This window comes from Bos grunniens, chromosome 12, assembly GCF_055505025.1.
Source record: "Bos grunniens cultivar Pamir isolate PY7600 chromosome 12, Bosgru_T2T1.0, whole genome shotgun sequence".
In the NCBI taxonomy this organism is placed as follows: domain Eukaryota; kingdom Metazoa; phylum Chordata; class Mammalia; order Artiodactyla; family Bovidae; genus Bos; species Bos grunniens.
Window position 1 is genome coordinate 70,821,887 of NC_141176.1, and position 14,221 is coordinate 70,836,107.

Below are 14,221 nucleotides of genomic sequence, written 5' to 3' on the forward strand. Positions count from 1 at the left end.
AAGATAAATTCCTTTTTGAAGTGCCATTATTGATCTTATAGGTTAAGCTTTGGAATTTTGAAGGTATTCAAATGAGAAAATATGTAAGGTTCCCAGAATATAATCAGTGCTCAGAAAGATTTAATTCTTCTCTGTTTAAAGCTGTGAATTTTCAATACTGGATGCTTGGGGCTGGTGCACTGGGACAACCCAGAGGGTTGGTACAGGGAGGGAGGAGGGAGGAGTGTTCAGGATGGGGAACACGTGTATACCTGTGGTGGATTCATGTTGATATATGGCAAAACCAATACAATATTGTAAAGTTAAAAAATAAAAAAATAAAAATTTACTAACTGAATTAATTTACAAATGATTGAAAGCATGTCTTATGCACATCATCAATTCCAAATTCCTAAATAGAGAGAAAATCATCTTTTGAGAAGCTCTCACTAAGGAATCTGCAGTTATGCAAGCTCATTGCTATAAAAAAGCCAGTTTCTGCATACATGCTTTTATTTATTTTTATTGAAGTATAGTTGATTTACAATGTTGTATTACTTTCAGGTGTATAGCAAGGGGATTCAGATGTATAGATTCTTTTTCCATATAGATTATTACAAAATACTGAGTATAGTTCCTTATGCTATATGGTGAAGTGAAGTTGCTCAGTCATGTCCTACTCTTTGTGACTCCATGAACTGTAGCCCACCAGGCTCCTCCATCCGTGGGATTTTTCCAGGCAAGGGTACTGGAGTGGGTTGCCATTTCCTTCTCCAGGGGATCTTCCTGACACAGGGATTGAATCCAGGTCTCCCACATTGTAGCCAGATACTTTACCATCTGAACCACCAGGGAAGCTATAGGGTAGGACCTTTTTATTTTATATATGGTAATGTGTATGCGCTGTGCTATATTTAGTCACTCAGTTGTGTCTGACTCTGAGATCCCATGATCTGTAGCCCGCTAGGCTCCTCTGTCCATGGGGATTCTCCAGGCAGGAATACTAGAGTGGGTTTCCATGCCTTCCTCCAGAAGAAGTGTGTATATGTTACTCCAAAATTCCTAATTTATTCCCCCACCACTTTCCCCTTTGGTAACCATAAATTTGTTTTCTATGTCTGTGAGTCTGTTTCTGTTTTGTAAATAAGTTCATTTGTATCATTTTTTTTTAAGATTCCACATGTAAGTGATAACATGATATTTTCTTTGCCTTTGTCTGATTTACTTCACTTAGTATAATCTCTTGGTCCATCCATGTTGCTGCAAATGGTAACATTTCATGACTTTTTATGGCTGAGTAGTATTCCCTTTGGAGAAGGAAATGGCAACCCACCGCAGTGTTCTTGCCTGGAGAATCCCAGGGACGGGGGAGCCTGGTGGGCTGCCGTCTATGGGGTCGCACAGAGTCGGACACGACTGAAGCGACTTAGCAGCAGTAGCAGTATTCCCTTTATATATGTATCACATCTTCTTTATCGATTCCTCTGTTAATGGACATTTAGTTTGCTCCCATGTCTAGGCTACTTTATATTGTGCTCTGCATGCATGTTTATAGCACACAGTGAAAAGCCAACTTTTATTTTTTTATTTTTTTTAATTAATTTTATTTTATTTTTAAACCTTACATAATTGTATTAGTTTTGCCAAATATCAAAATGAATCCACCACAGGTATACATGTGTTCCCCATCCTGGACCCTCCTCCCTCCTCCCTCCCCATACCATCCCTCTGGGTCGTCCCAGTGCACCAGCCCCAAGCATCTATTAAAAAGAATACATTTGAATCAGTTCTAATGAGGTGGATGAAACTGGAGCCTATTATACAGAGTGAAGTAAGCCAGAAGGAAAAACACCAATACATTATACTAAAGCCAACTTTTATAATACAGTTTCATTCCTAATCAGCATTTTACCTGCATTATTGTGATTCTTTGATCTTATTTTTAATGTACTAATTTCTTTATGCCTTGGTTTTAAATTACCAGACTGATTCTTGACATATATCTTTCCAAGGCTTAACTATAAGTATTAATTGGTTTGTAAAATGCCTTTTGAACTGTTCAGATGAAAGGTTCCATATAAATAGCAAATGTTTTTGTGTTGTTGTTGATTTTATTATATGTGTTTTGCGTACTGGCTACTGTCTTTTAAGACACTGAGATGAGTATTTTGCAATTTTAAAATGATTCCTTTCAAGACAGAACATAACCAAGGCATTTAATACCTTGAAGTGATTTAGTTTCTCTACCAGAGAATGTATGTGTGCTCAGTTGCTCAGTCGTTTCTGACTCTTTGCAACCCTATGGACTTTAGCCTGCCATTCTCCTCTGTCCATGGGATTCTCCAGGCAAGAATACTGGAATGGGTTGCCATTACCTACTCCAGGGAATTTTTCCAACCTATGGATTGAACCACTACATCGTTGACATCTCCTGCATTGGCAAGCAGGTTCTTTACCACCAGCGCTACCTGGGAAGCCCAGAGAATAAGCCCTTTTAAATAAGAGAACTCTGGGAAAATGTATACTTATTTATATGTAACAGTTCTGATTTGATTTGTTGATATCTCTATGAAATTATCCACAAAATTCTCAAGGTTCAAAATATGCAGACAGTAGAAATAAAAACTAAAGATTTATTTCTTATGGAACACTTAGGCAACTTCTGATTTTTTGTTGCTAGTAGATTGATTCTGTTATTTTTAACTCTTCTTTGGACCAGGGGATCTCAACCCGAAGACATTTGTCAATGTCTGACATTTTTGGTTGACAGTTTAGGGGTGCTTCTGGCCTCTAGTGGGTAGAGTCCATGGCTACTGCTAAACATCCTACAATACACAGGACAGCCTCCCACCCCATAACAACGAAGTATTTAAACAAAAATGTCAATAGTGCCATGGTTGAAAAATGGATAGACTATATTCAATATAGAGCTTTTAAAATTCAACTTCAAGCACCAGGGTTTCTCCCAGGTTTGTTGCATGTTGTTAGTTCTTAATCCCTCCTGGATCTCTTCACAGGTTGGCATCGTGGGAAGAACAGGAGCTGGAAAAAGTTCTTTCATTGCTGCCCTCTTTAGATTGTCAGAGCCTGAAGGTAGAGTTTGGATTGATAAGATCTTGATAACCAAAATTGGACTTCATGATTTAAGGAAGAAAATGTCAATCATACCTCAAGTATGTACATCAGAATATTCTCACATGTTCTTTTCATCCAGTATCTAAGTTTAATTGCTTTTAATTTGATTGATTTTAAAAAATGAATGAAACGATTAATATTCCCCCCCACCCCACCCCAGTAGAGCATATTTTTAACAGCAGGTATTTTCAACAGATACTTTAATCAGAAACCAGGTTTTGTTGTTTGTTCTTTTGGTTTGTATATATGTGATTTAATAACTTATCCAGATAGATTTCTAGACTCAAAACTTTGCCAGATGCCACAATCTTATCCACTGATAACACACAATTCTGAGAACAATATGATAAATGATTTAGCACTGGAACACAGGTTGTGTCTTACTGATGGAATTTTGCTATGGGAAATAAAGTTAACTTTTTAAACATGATTATCTCAAAATGGATTAAAGATCTAAATGTAAGACCAAAAACTATAAAATTCCTAGAGGAAAACATAGGCAAAACACTCTCCCACATACATCACAGCAGGATCCTCTATGACCCACCTCCCAGAATATTGGAAATAAAAGCAAAAATAAACAAATGGGACCTAATTAAAATTAAAAGCTTCTGCACAACAAAGGAAACTATTAGCAAGGTGAAAAGACAGCCTTCAGAATGGGAGAAAATAATAGCAAATGAAGCAACTGACAACTAATCTCAAAAATATACAAGCAACTCCTACAGCTCAATTCCAGAAAAATAAATGACTCAAACAAAAAATGGGCCAAAGAACTAAATAGACATTTCTCCAAAGAAGACATACAGATGGCTAACAAACACATGAAAAGATGCTCAACATCAGTAATTATCAGAGAAATGCAAATCAAAACCACAATGGGACACCATTTCACGCCAGTCAGAATGGCTGCTATCCAAAAGTCTACAAGCAATAAATGCTGGAGAGGATGTGGAGAAAAGGGAACCCTCTTACAATGTTGGTGGGAATGAATGCAAACTGGTACAGCCACTATGGAGAACAGTGTGGAGATTCCTTTAAAAACTGGAAATAGAAGAACTGCCTTATGACCCAGCAATCCCACTGCTGGGCATACACACCGAGGAAACCAGAATTGAAAGAGACACGTGTACCCCAATGCTCATAACAGCACTGTTTATAATAGCCAGGACTTGGAAACAACCTAGATGTCCATCAGCAGATGAATGGAAAAGAAAGCAAGGGTACATATACACAATGGAGTATTACTCAGCCATTAAAAAGAATACATTTGAATTAGTTCTAATGAGGTGGATGAAACTGGAGCCTATTATACAGAGTGAAGCAAGCCAGAAAGAAAAACACCAATACAGTATACTAACGCATATATATGGAATTTAGAAATATGGTAACAATAACCCTGTATGCGAGACAGCAAAAGAGACACAGATGTATAGAACAGTCTTTTGGACTCTGTGAGAGAGGGAGAGGGTGGGGTCATTTGGGAGAATGGCATTGAAACATGTATAATATCATATAAGAAATGAATCACCAGTCCAGGTTCAGTGTAGGATACAGGATGCTTGGGGCTGGTGCACTGGGATGACCCAGAGGTATGATATGGGGAGGGATTGGGAGGGGGGTTCAGGATGGGGAACATGTGTATACCCATGGCGGATTCATGTTGATGTAGGTCAAAACCAATACAATATTGTAATTAGCCTCCAATTAGAATAAATTTAAATTAAAAATAAATAAATAAAGGTGATTATCTCCCTGCAGGGCTTTTTGTGAAACTGTGGGGTTTTAAGAATTACAGAGTGTATGGATGCTTTGGGGAGACTTTAATAAATGAGTGATTAATAAAAGATTTTAATGAGGCAAGCAAATCATTTCAGCATTCTTGCATTGAGAACCCAATGAACAGTATGAAAAGGCAAAAAGATATGACACTGAAAGATGAACCCCTCAGGTCAGTAGATTTCCAATATGCTACTGGAGAAGAGTGGAAGAATAGCTCCAGAAGGAATAAAGAGGCTGAACCAAAGTGGAAGCAACGCCCAGTTGTGGATGTGTCTGGTGGTAAAAGTAAAGTCTGATGCTGTAAAGAACAGTATTGCATAGGAACCTGGAATGTTAGGTTCATGAATCAAGGTAAATTGGAAGTGGTCAAACAGGAGATGGCAAGAGTGAACATCGACATTTTAGAAATCAGTGAACTAAAATGGATGGGAATAGGTGAATTTAATTCAGATGACCATTATATCTCCTACTGTGGGCAAGAATCTCTTAGAAGACATGGAGTAGCCTTCATAATCAACAGAAGAGTATGAAATGCAGTACTTGGTTGCAATCTCAAAAATGACAGAATGCTCTTGGTTTGTTTCCAAGGCAAACCATTCTACATCACAGTAATCCAAGTCTATGCCCTAATCACTAATGCTGAAGAAGGTGAAGCTGAATGGTTCTATGAAGACCTACAAGACTTTCTAGAACTAATACCAAAAAAAAAAAAAAAAAGTCCTTTTCATCAAAATCATTGCAGATGGTGGCTGCAGCCATGAAATTAAAAGACACTTGCTCCTTGGAAGAAAAACAATGACAAAACCAGACAGCATATTAAAAAGCAGAGACATCACTTTGCTGACAAAGGTCTGTATAGACAAAGCTATGGTTTTTCTAGTAGTCATGCACAGATATGAGAGTTGAACCGTAAAGAAGGATGAGTACTGAAGATTTGATGCTTTCAAACTGTGGTGCTGGAGAAGATGCTTGAGAGTCTCTTCAACAACAAGATCAAGCCAGTCAATCTTAAAGGAAATCAACTCTGAATATTCATTGGAAGGACCGATGCCAAAATTGAAGCTCCAATACTTTGGCCATTTGATGTGAAGAACTGACTCTTTAGAAAAGACTTTGATGCTGGGAAAGATTGCAGGAAGGAGGAAAAGGGGTGACAGAGGATGAGATGGTTGGATGGCATCATTGACCCAATGGACATGAGTTTGAGCAAACTCTGGGAGATAGTGAAGATAGTGAAAGCCTGGCGTGCTGCAGTCTATGGGGTCACAAAGAGTCAGACACAACTTAGTGACTGAACAACAACAGCAACAAGCAGGCAAGCAGTAGAGAATAGTGAAGAAGAATATGGGATATGGTATTTGATCTCTGTGCACCTCAATTTTCTCTCCCTTACAAGGCAGCTAACAAGTACCAACTCCTTGAACTATTGTGAGGACTTAATAGGTCTGTGTATGGAATGCTTCATATAAAACCAGTATCTGGCTGCTGTGATCATGGAAAGTTGAATTGTCCATTTCTTCTTGGTCTCTGATTCTGTTTTCCTTTGTTCTGCTTCTTAAAGAAGTATAATTTTGAGGAAATATCTTGGCGATTCTCTAGAATGTAACAAAAGTAAATAAGTATAGATCAAAACAGGACAATATTTCTTCTAGTGCTATGTCCTTCACTTGAACAGTATCAGTTTAGAAACAAGTTTATTTACTTATGTGTCATGGACTAATAAATGTCAGAAGATACTAAAAATCTTAGCCCTCCCCAGCCAAGAGTCCTTTCTCTTCACAACATCTTGCTGACTACAGAGATGGAGAAAGTCTGTTGACTTGATTACTTAAAGTTACTTGTCTGAGTGCAAAAAGCTTATATCCCCCTTCCCCAAAGGAGTAGGAAGCAGTGATGCTTGTACCTCAACACACTGATTTAGGGAACCTAGGAAGCTGAGAGGAGATTCTGCAGAGGGGGAGCCCAAGGCTGTTTCTTTGAGTTGTCCCACTCAGCTGAGCTAGGCCCACACCATCTTCCCTAGCTCCCTGCTCCCTGTGATCCTGGGAGCAGCAGCGAGCTTCTGGGATCATCTCTCTCTCTCTCTCTCTCTCTTTCTGTCTCTCTCCCCTCTAGGCTCATCCCCCTCACTGTTGACCCCACCATGAGCAAGTCAGAACGGGGGGAGATGTGATAGCACCAAGGGCCTGCATAGGAGCTAGAGGCAGGGAAATGGTGTCATAGAGCATCAATCCTGGAGTCATGGGGGGTGGTGGGAAGGTTTCAGAAACAAATACTATATTCTTAAGAAAGTACTCCTCAATTTGTGTTCAAAATTTCAGGAATAAGTAAAAACTGAAAGCACTTCCTAGATAATTTCCTTAAACAACAGGGGGCTGAAGTGTATGCATCCTTTATGCTCATGATGTGAAGTAGTTATGTTCCCCAGAGAGAACACCGTGGAGTGATTACATTCAAGTAGTAGCTGCTTATCTAAAAGAACCTAAAAAAATGGATTTCAAAACTTCTTTGGATGACACTGCACCTAGAGACCCTTATGCTGTTGGCACAAAGAAAATGTTTTTTTAATTTTAATTTTTATTTTTTTACTTTATAATATTGTATTGGTTTTGCCATACATGGAAGCAACCTAGACGTCCATCAGCAGATGAATGGATAAGAAAGCTGGGGTACATATACACAATGGAGTATTAGCCGTTAAAAAGAATATATTTGAATTAGTTCTAATGAGGTGGAAGAAAATGTTTTCAGTTGAAGAGAGATTCCTTGCAAATTGAGTGTTTATGATTACAGACCAAGGGTTGGCAAAGATCAGCACAGATCTGTTTATTATTAAACAGATTCATTTTTATATGTTATAGATTTTTGAAATATCAAGGCAAAAGTTAGGTTTTTTTTTTTTTTTAATAGCCCACTCTGCTCTTTTGATATTTCTATTTCTCGAGTTTTCTCCAGTAGGTTGAAAGAGGTAAATCAGAGCTGTCTCTCTCTAAGACATCCCAAATTACCTGGCTTTCTTTCCCCTTTTTTCCTCATTGAGAACAAAACTCAGAACATGTGGATGTTCTATTACTAGACTCTAGACCAATGCAGTCAGAAGCCTTTGTTAAATCCCTTTGAACTGCTCCCTGGAGCTACCAAAAGAGAACTTTACAGGACTTATATTCATTTATTTTGCTGGCAAACAATACTCTTTCTTCTGAATATGGATGATGATCAGTTCATTTAGAGGCTGCTGCTGCTAAGTCTCTTCAGTTGTGTCTGACTCTTTGTGACCCCATGGACTGTAGCCTGTCAGGCTCCTCTGCCCATGGGATTCTCCAGGCAAGAATACTGGAGTGCCATTTCCTCCTCCAGGGGATCTTCCTGAGCCAGGGATTAAATTTGTTTAGAGGCTACAGGATTACAAAAAAAGATGAAGAAGAAGAAGAAGAAGCAAACTAAGATTTTAAAACAACTCTGGGTCCTTATTCTTGAAACAGGGAGATTAGCTGCACCTTAAAGGTTCTCAGATTAGAAATGAGGACAGAGCTTTTAGGACTCAAGGGAGCAGCAGCTATAGTTACGCTTCATAAACATTAGTGGAGGGCAGTTTCCTGGTTTTGGACTGAAATCATTAAAACTGTTGTTCTGTATCTGCCCCATTTGTAACCACTTGTATGATTTTTGTCTGGGTCCCAGGCTGTTTTAAGCATCAGATTAGTGGGTAGGGCTTCTTTGTAAGATAATGAGAGTCTTATCTTCCAGGAGCATATAAAAAGGTCCAGTAAGACTGAGGTTTTCAGGCTTGCAGTTGTGTTGAGGGGTTATTAATTTGCTACACTAAATGCTCTGATTCAGAGTGGCCATTTTTGTGTCACATGTCTAATATGAACTTACAGTAGTAAGAAGGGAAAAATTACTACTAAATATGGTATGAAGGGTTACATTTAAAAAGTATCAACTTTATACCATGATGAAAAACAGGTTTGAAACTAGTACTCCATAAAACTCCAATAAAACTCCATTATATTGATGAAGAGCATTTGTTTCCCTGATTCTGCTGTGCCAGCTAACTCTTATTGTTGTTGTTCAGTTGTTATGTGCAACACTTTGCAACGTCATGGACTGTAGCACACCAGGCTCCTTTAACTGTTTAATTCTTATTAAATGAGATTTAATTGTGTACCTTCAGAAAGAATATACTTAGGCCAACAAATTTAGTGTATATATAAGCATTTTTTATGTTCTACTGTAAATCTCTACACTGAAGTGTTCTGCCTGTACACATCTTTATAATGATTATTTATAAGATAAGTTTATTTACTTCATTGCCTAGAGGTACTGTAGTACCTGATACTGTAATAATAATATGTTTTTATTACTTTGATCCTTATCTGCCCTTGCATATGTGTCTACTGTGAGCACTTTTACAGTCAGTTCCACAATTCATGTTTTAATAGATAATTCTTTTTATTCAATAAGCTTTGATGAAAATTTTACTGATTTTGAGATATATATTTGGCATGTAGAACAAAGGGAAATACTCTTATTTACTAAACTCTGTTCTTCCATATACTACAGCTAAATGAGCATGCATAATCTCCCCATATATCCTTTTAGACTGGCAGTATAGATGTAAGTGTGTGCCCATATTGCAATGGGAAATGCTTAAATTTAATTTTTAGTTTTAGTTGCTCAGTCTCAGCAAGGAGAGATAAGAAAGCCTTCCTCAGTGATCAGTGCAAAGGAATAGAGGAAAACAATAGAATGGAAAAGACCAGAGATCTCTTCAAGAAAATTAGAGATACTGAGGGAACATTTCATGCAAAGATGGGCACAATAAAGGACAGAATTGGTAGGGACCTAACAGAAACAGAAGATATTAAGAAGAGGTGGCAAGAATACACAGAAGAACTATACAAAAAAGATCTTCATGACACAAATAATCACGATGGTGTGATATCCCACCTAGAGCCAGACATCCTGGTGTGAAGTTAAGTGGACCTTAGGAAGCATCATTATGAATGAAGTTAGTGGAGGTGATGGATGGAATTCCAGTTGAGCTATTTCAAATCCTAAAAGATGATGCTGTTAGAGTGCTGCACTCAATATGCCAACAAATTTGGAAAACTCAGCAGTGGCCACAGGACTGGAAAAGGTCAGTTTTCATTCAAATTCAAAGAAAGGCAATGCCAAAGAATGTTCATACTACTGCACAATTGCACTCATCTCACATGCTAGCAAAGTAATGCTCAAAATTCTCCAAGCCAGGCTTTGACAGTAAGTGAACTGTGAAATTATAGATGTTCAAGCTGGATTTAGAAAAGGCAGAGGAACCAGAGATCAAATGCCAGCATCTGTTGGATCATTGAAAAAGCAAGAGAGTTCCAGAAAAACATCTGCTTTTTTGACTATGCCAAAACCTTTCATTGTGTGGATCACAACAAACTCTGGAAAATTCTTAAAGAAATGGGAATACCAGAGGGAGGAGCTAAGATGGCGGAGGAGTAGGACGGGGAGAACACTTTCTCCCCCACAAATTCATCAAAAGAACATTTAAACGCCGAGTAAATTCCACAAAACAACTTCTGAATGCTGGCAGAGGACATCAGACACCCAGAAAAACAACCCAAGTCTTCGAAAGGAGAGAGAAGAAATACAGCTCCACTCACCAGAACACCGTCACAAGCTTCCCTAACCAAGAAACCTTGACAAGCCACCTGTACAAATCCACACAGAGCGAGGAAATGCCACAATAAATAGAACTCCACAAACTGCTAGAATACAGAAAGGACACCCCAAACTCAGCAATTTAAACAAGATGAAGAGACAGAGGAATACCCAGCAGATAAAGGAACAGGATAAATGCCCACCAAACCAAACAAAAGAGGAAGCGATAGGGAATCTACCTGATAAAGAATTCCGAATAATGATAGTGAAATTGATCCAAAATCTTGAAATCAAAATGGAATCACAGATAAATAGCTTGGAGACAAAGATTGAGAAGATGCAAGAAAGGTTTAACAAGGACCTAGAAGAAATAAAAGAGAGTCAATATAAAATGAATAATGCAATAAATGAAATTAAAAACACTCTGGAGGAAACAAATAGTAGAATAACAGAGGCAGAAGATAGGATTAGTGAATTAGAAGATAGAATGGTAGAAATAAATGAATCAGAGAGGATAAAAGAAAAATGAATTAAAAGAAATGAGGACAATCTCAGAGACCTCCTGGACAATATTAAACGCTACAACATTCGAATCATAGGGGTCCTAGAAGAAGAAGACAAAAAGAAAGACCATGAGAAAATACTTGAGGAGATAATAGTTGAAAACTTCCCAAAAATGGGGAAGGAAATAATCACCCAAGTCCAAGAAACCCAGAGAGTCCCAAACAGGATAAACCCAAGGCGAAACACCCCAAGACACATATTAATCAAATTAACAAAGATCAAACACAAAGAACAAATATTAAAAGCAGCAAGGGAAAAACAACAAATAACACACAAGGGAATTCCCATTAGGCTAACAGCTGATCTTTCAATAGAAACTCTTCAAGCCAGGAGGGAATGGCAAGACATACTTAAAGTGATGAAAGAAAATAACCTACAGCCCAGATTATTGTACCCAGCAAGGATCTGATTCAAATATGAAGGAGAAATCAAAAGCTTCTCAGACAAGCAAAAGCTGAGAGAATTCAGCACCACCAAACCAGCTCTCCAACAAATACTAAAGGATATTCTCTAGACAGAAAACACAAAAACAGTGTATAAATTCGAACCCAAAACAATAAAGTAAATGGCAACAGGATCATACTTATCAGTAATTACCTTAAATGTAAATGGGTTGAATGCCCCAACCAAAAGACAAAGACTGGCTGAATGGATACAAAAACAAGACCCCTACATATGTTGTCTACAAGAGACCCACCTCAAAACAGGGGACACATACAGACTGAAAGTGAAGGGCTGGAAAAAGATTTTTCATGCAAATAGGGACCAAAAGAAAGCAGGAGTAGCAATACTTATATCAGATAAATAGACTTTAAAACAAAGGCTGTGAAAAGAGACAAAGATGGTCACTACATAATGATCAAAGGATCAATCCAAGAAGAAGATATAACAATTATAAATATATATGCACCCAACACGGGAGCACTGCAATGTGTAAGACAAATGCTAACAAGTATGAAAGGAGAAATTAACAATAACACAATAATAGTGGGAGATTTTAATACCCCACTCACATCTATGGATAGATCAACTAAACAGAAAATTAACAAGGAAACACAAACGTTAAACGATACAATAGACCAGTTAGACCTAATTGATATCTATAGGACATTTCATCCCAAAACAGTGAATTTCACCTTTTTCTCAAGCGCACATGGAACCTTCTCCAGGATAGATCACATCCTGGGCCATAAATCTAGCCTTGGTAAAATCAAAAAAATAAAAATCATTCCAAGCATCTTTTCTGACCACAATGCAGTAAGATTAGATCTCAATTACAGGAGAAAACCTATTAAAAATTCCAACATATGGAGGATGAACAACACCCTGCTGAATAACCAACAAATCACAGAAGAAATCAAAAAAGAAATCAAAATTTACATAGAAACTAATAAAAATGAAAACACAACAACTCAAAACCTGTGGGACACTTTAAAAGCAGTCCTAAGGGGAAAGTTCATAGCAATACAGGCATACCTAAAGAAACAAGAAAAAAGTCAAATAAAAAACCTAACCCTACATCTAAAGAAACTAGAAAAGGAAGAAATGAAGAACCCCAGGGTTAGTAGAAGGAAAGAAATCTTAAAAATTAAGGCAGAAATAAATACAAAAGAAACAAAAGAGACCATAGCAAAAATCAACAAAGCCAAAAGCTGGTTCTTTGAAAGGATAAATAAAATTGACAAACCATTAGCCAGACTCATCAAGAAACAAAGAGAGAAAAATCAAATCAATAAAATTAGAAATGAAAATGGAGAGATCACAACAGACAACACAGAAATACAAAGGATCATAAGAGACTACTATCAACAATTATATGCCAATAAAATGGACAACGTGGAAGAAATGGACAAATTCTTAGAAAAGTACAACTTTCCAAAACTGAACCAGGAAGAAATAGAAAATCTTAACAGACCCATCACAAGCACGGAAATTGAAACTGTAATCAAAAATCTTCCAGCAAACAAAAGCCCAGGTCCAGACGGCTTCACAGCTGAATTCTATCAAAAATTTAGAGAAGAGCTAACACCTATCCTGCTCAAACTCTTCCAGAAAATTGCAGAGGAAGGTAAACTTCCAAACTCATTCTATGAGGCCACCATCACCCTAATACCAAAACCTGACAAAGATCCCACAAAAAAAGAAAACTACAGGCCAATATCACTGATGAACATAGATGCAAAAATCCTTAACAAAATTCTAGCAATCAGAATCCAACAACACATTAAAAAGATCATACACCATGACCAAGTGGGCTTTATCCCAGGGATGCAAGGATTCTTCAATATCCGCAAATCAATCAATGTTATACATCACATTAACAAATTGAAAAAAAAAAACCCATATGATTATCTCAATAGATGCAGAGAAAGCCTTTGACAAAATTCAACATCCATTTATGATAAGAACTCCCCAGAAAGCAGGAATAGAAGGAACATACCTCAACATAATAAAAGCTATATATGACAAACCCACAGCAAACATTATCCTCAATGGTGAAAAAATGAAAGCAGTTCCTCTAAAGTCAGGAACAAGACGAGGGTGCCCACTTTCACCATTACTATTCAACATAGTTTTGGAAGTTTTGGCCACAGCAATCAGAGGAGAAAAAGAAATAAAAGGAATCCAAATTGGAAAAGAAGAAGTCAAACTCTCACTGTTTGCAGATGACATGATCCTTTACATAGAAAACCCTAAAGACTCCACCAGAAAATTACTAGAACTAATCAATGATTATAGTAAAGTTGCAGGATATAAAATCAACACACAGAAATCCCTTGCATTCCTATACACTAATAACAAGAAAACTGAAAGAGAAATTAAGGAAACAATTCCATTCACAATTGCAACGGAAAAAATAAAATACTTAGGAATATATCTACCTGAAGAAACCAAAGACCTATATGTAGAAAACTATAAAACACTGGTGAAAGAAATCAAAGAGGACACTAATAAATGGAGAAATATACCATGTTCATGGATTGGAAGAATCAATATAGTGAAAATGAGTATACTACCCAAAGCAATTTATAGATTCAATGCAATCCCTATCAAGCTACCAACAGTATTCTTCACAGAGTTAGAACAAATAATTTCACAATTTGTATGG

General features: G+C 37.3%; 1 protein-coding gene across 1 annotated transcript in view; it reads left to right on the forward strand.

Annotated features, from left to right (window-relative positions):
* The window catches only part of LOC147361869 (ATP-binding cassette sub-family C member 4-like), a 368,491-nt gene that overhangs the window by 296,130 nt on the left and 58,140 nt on the right, over nt 1-14,221 (forward strand). The window contains exon 26 of the mRNA XM_086328626.1: nt 2,997-3,152. Within this exon, the coding sequence (XP_086184752.1) occupies nt 2,997-3,152 (156 nt within the window). The remainder of the gene's footprint in view (nt 1-2,996; nt 3,153-14,221) is intronic.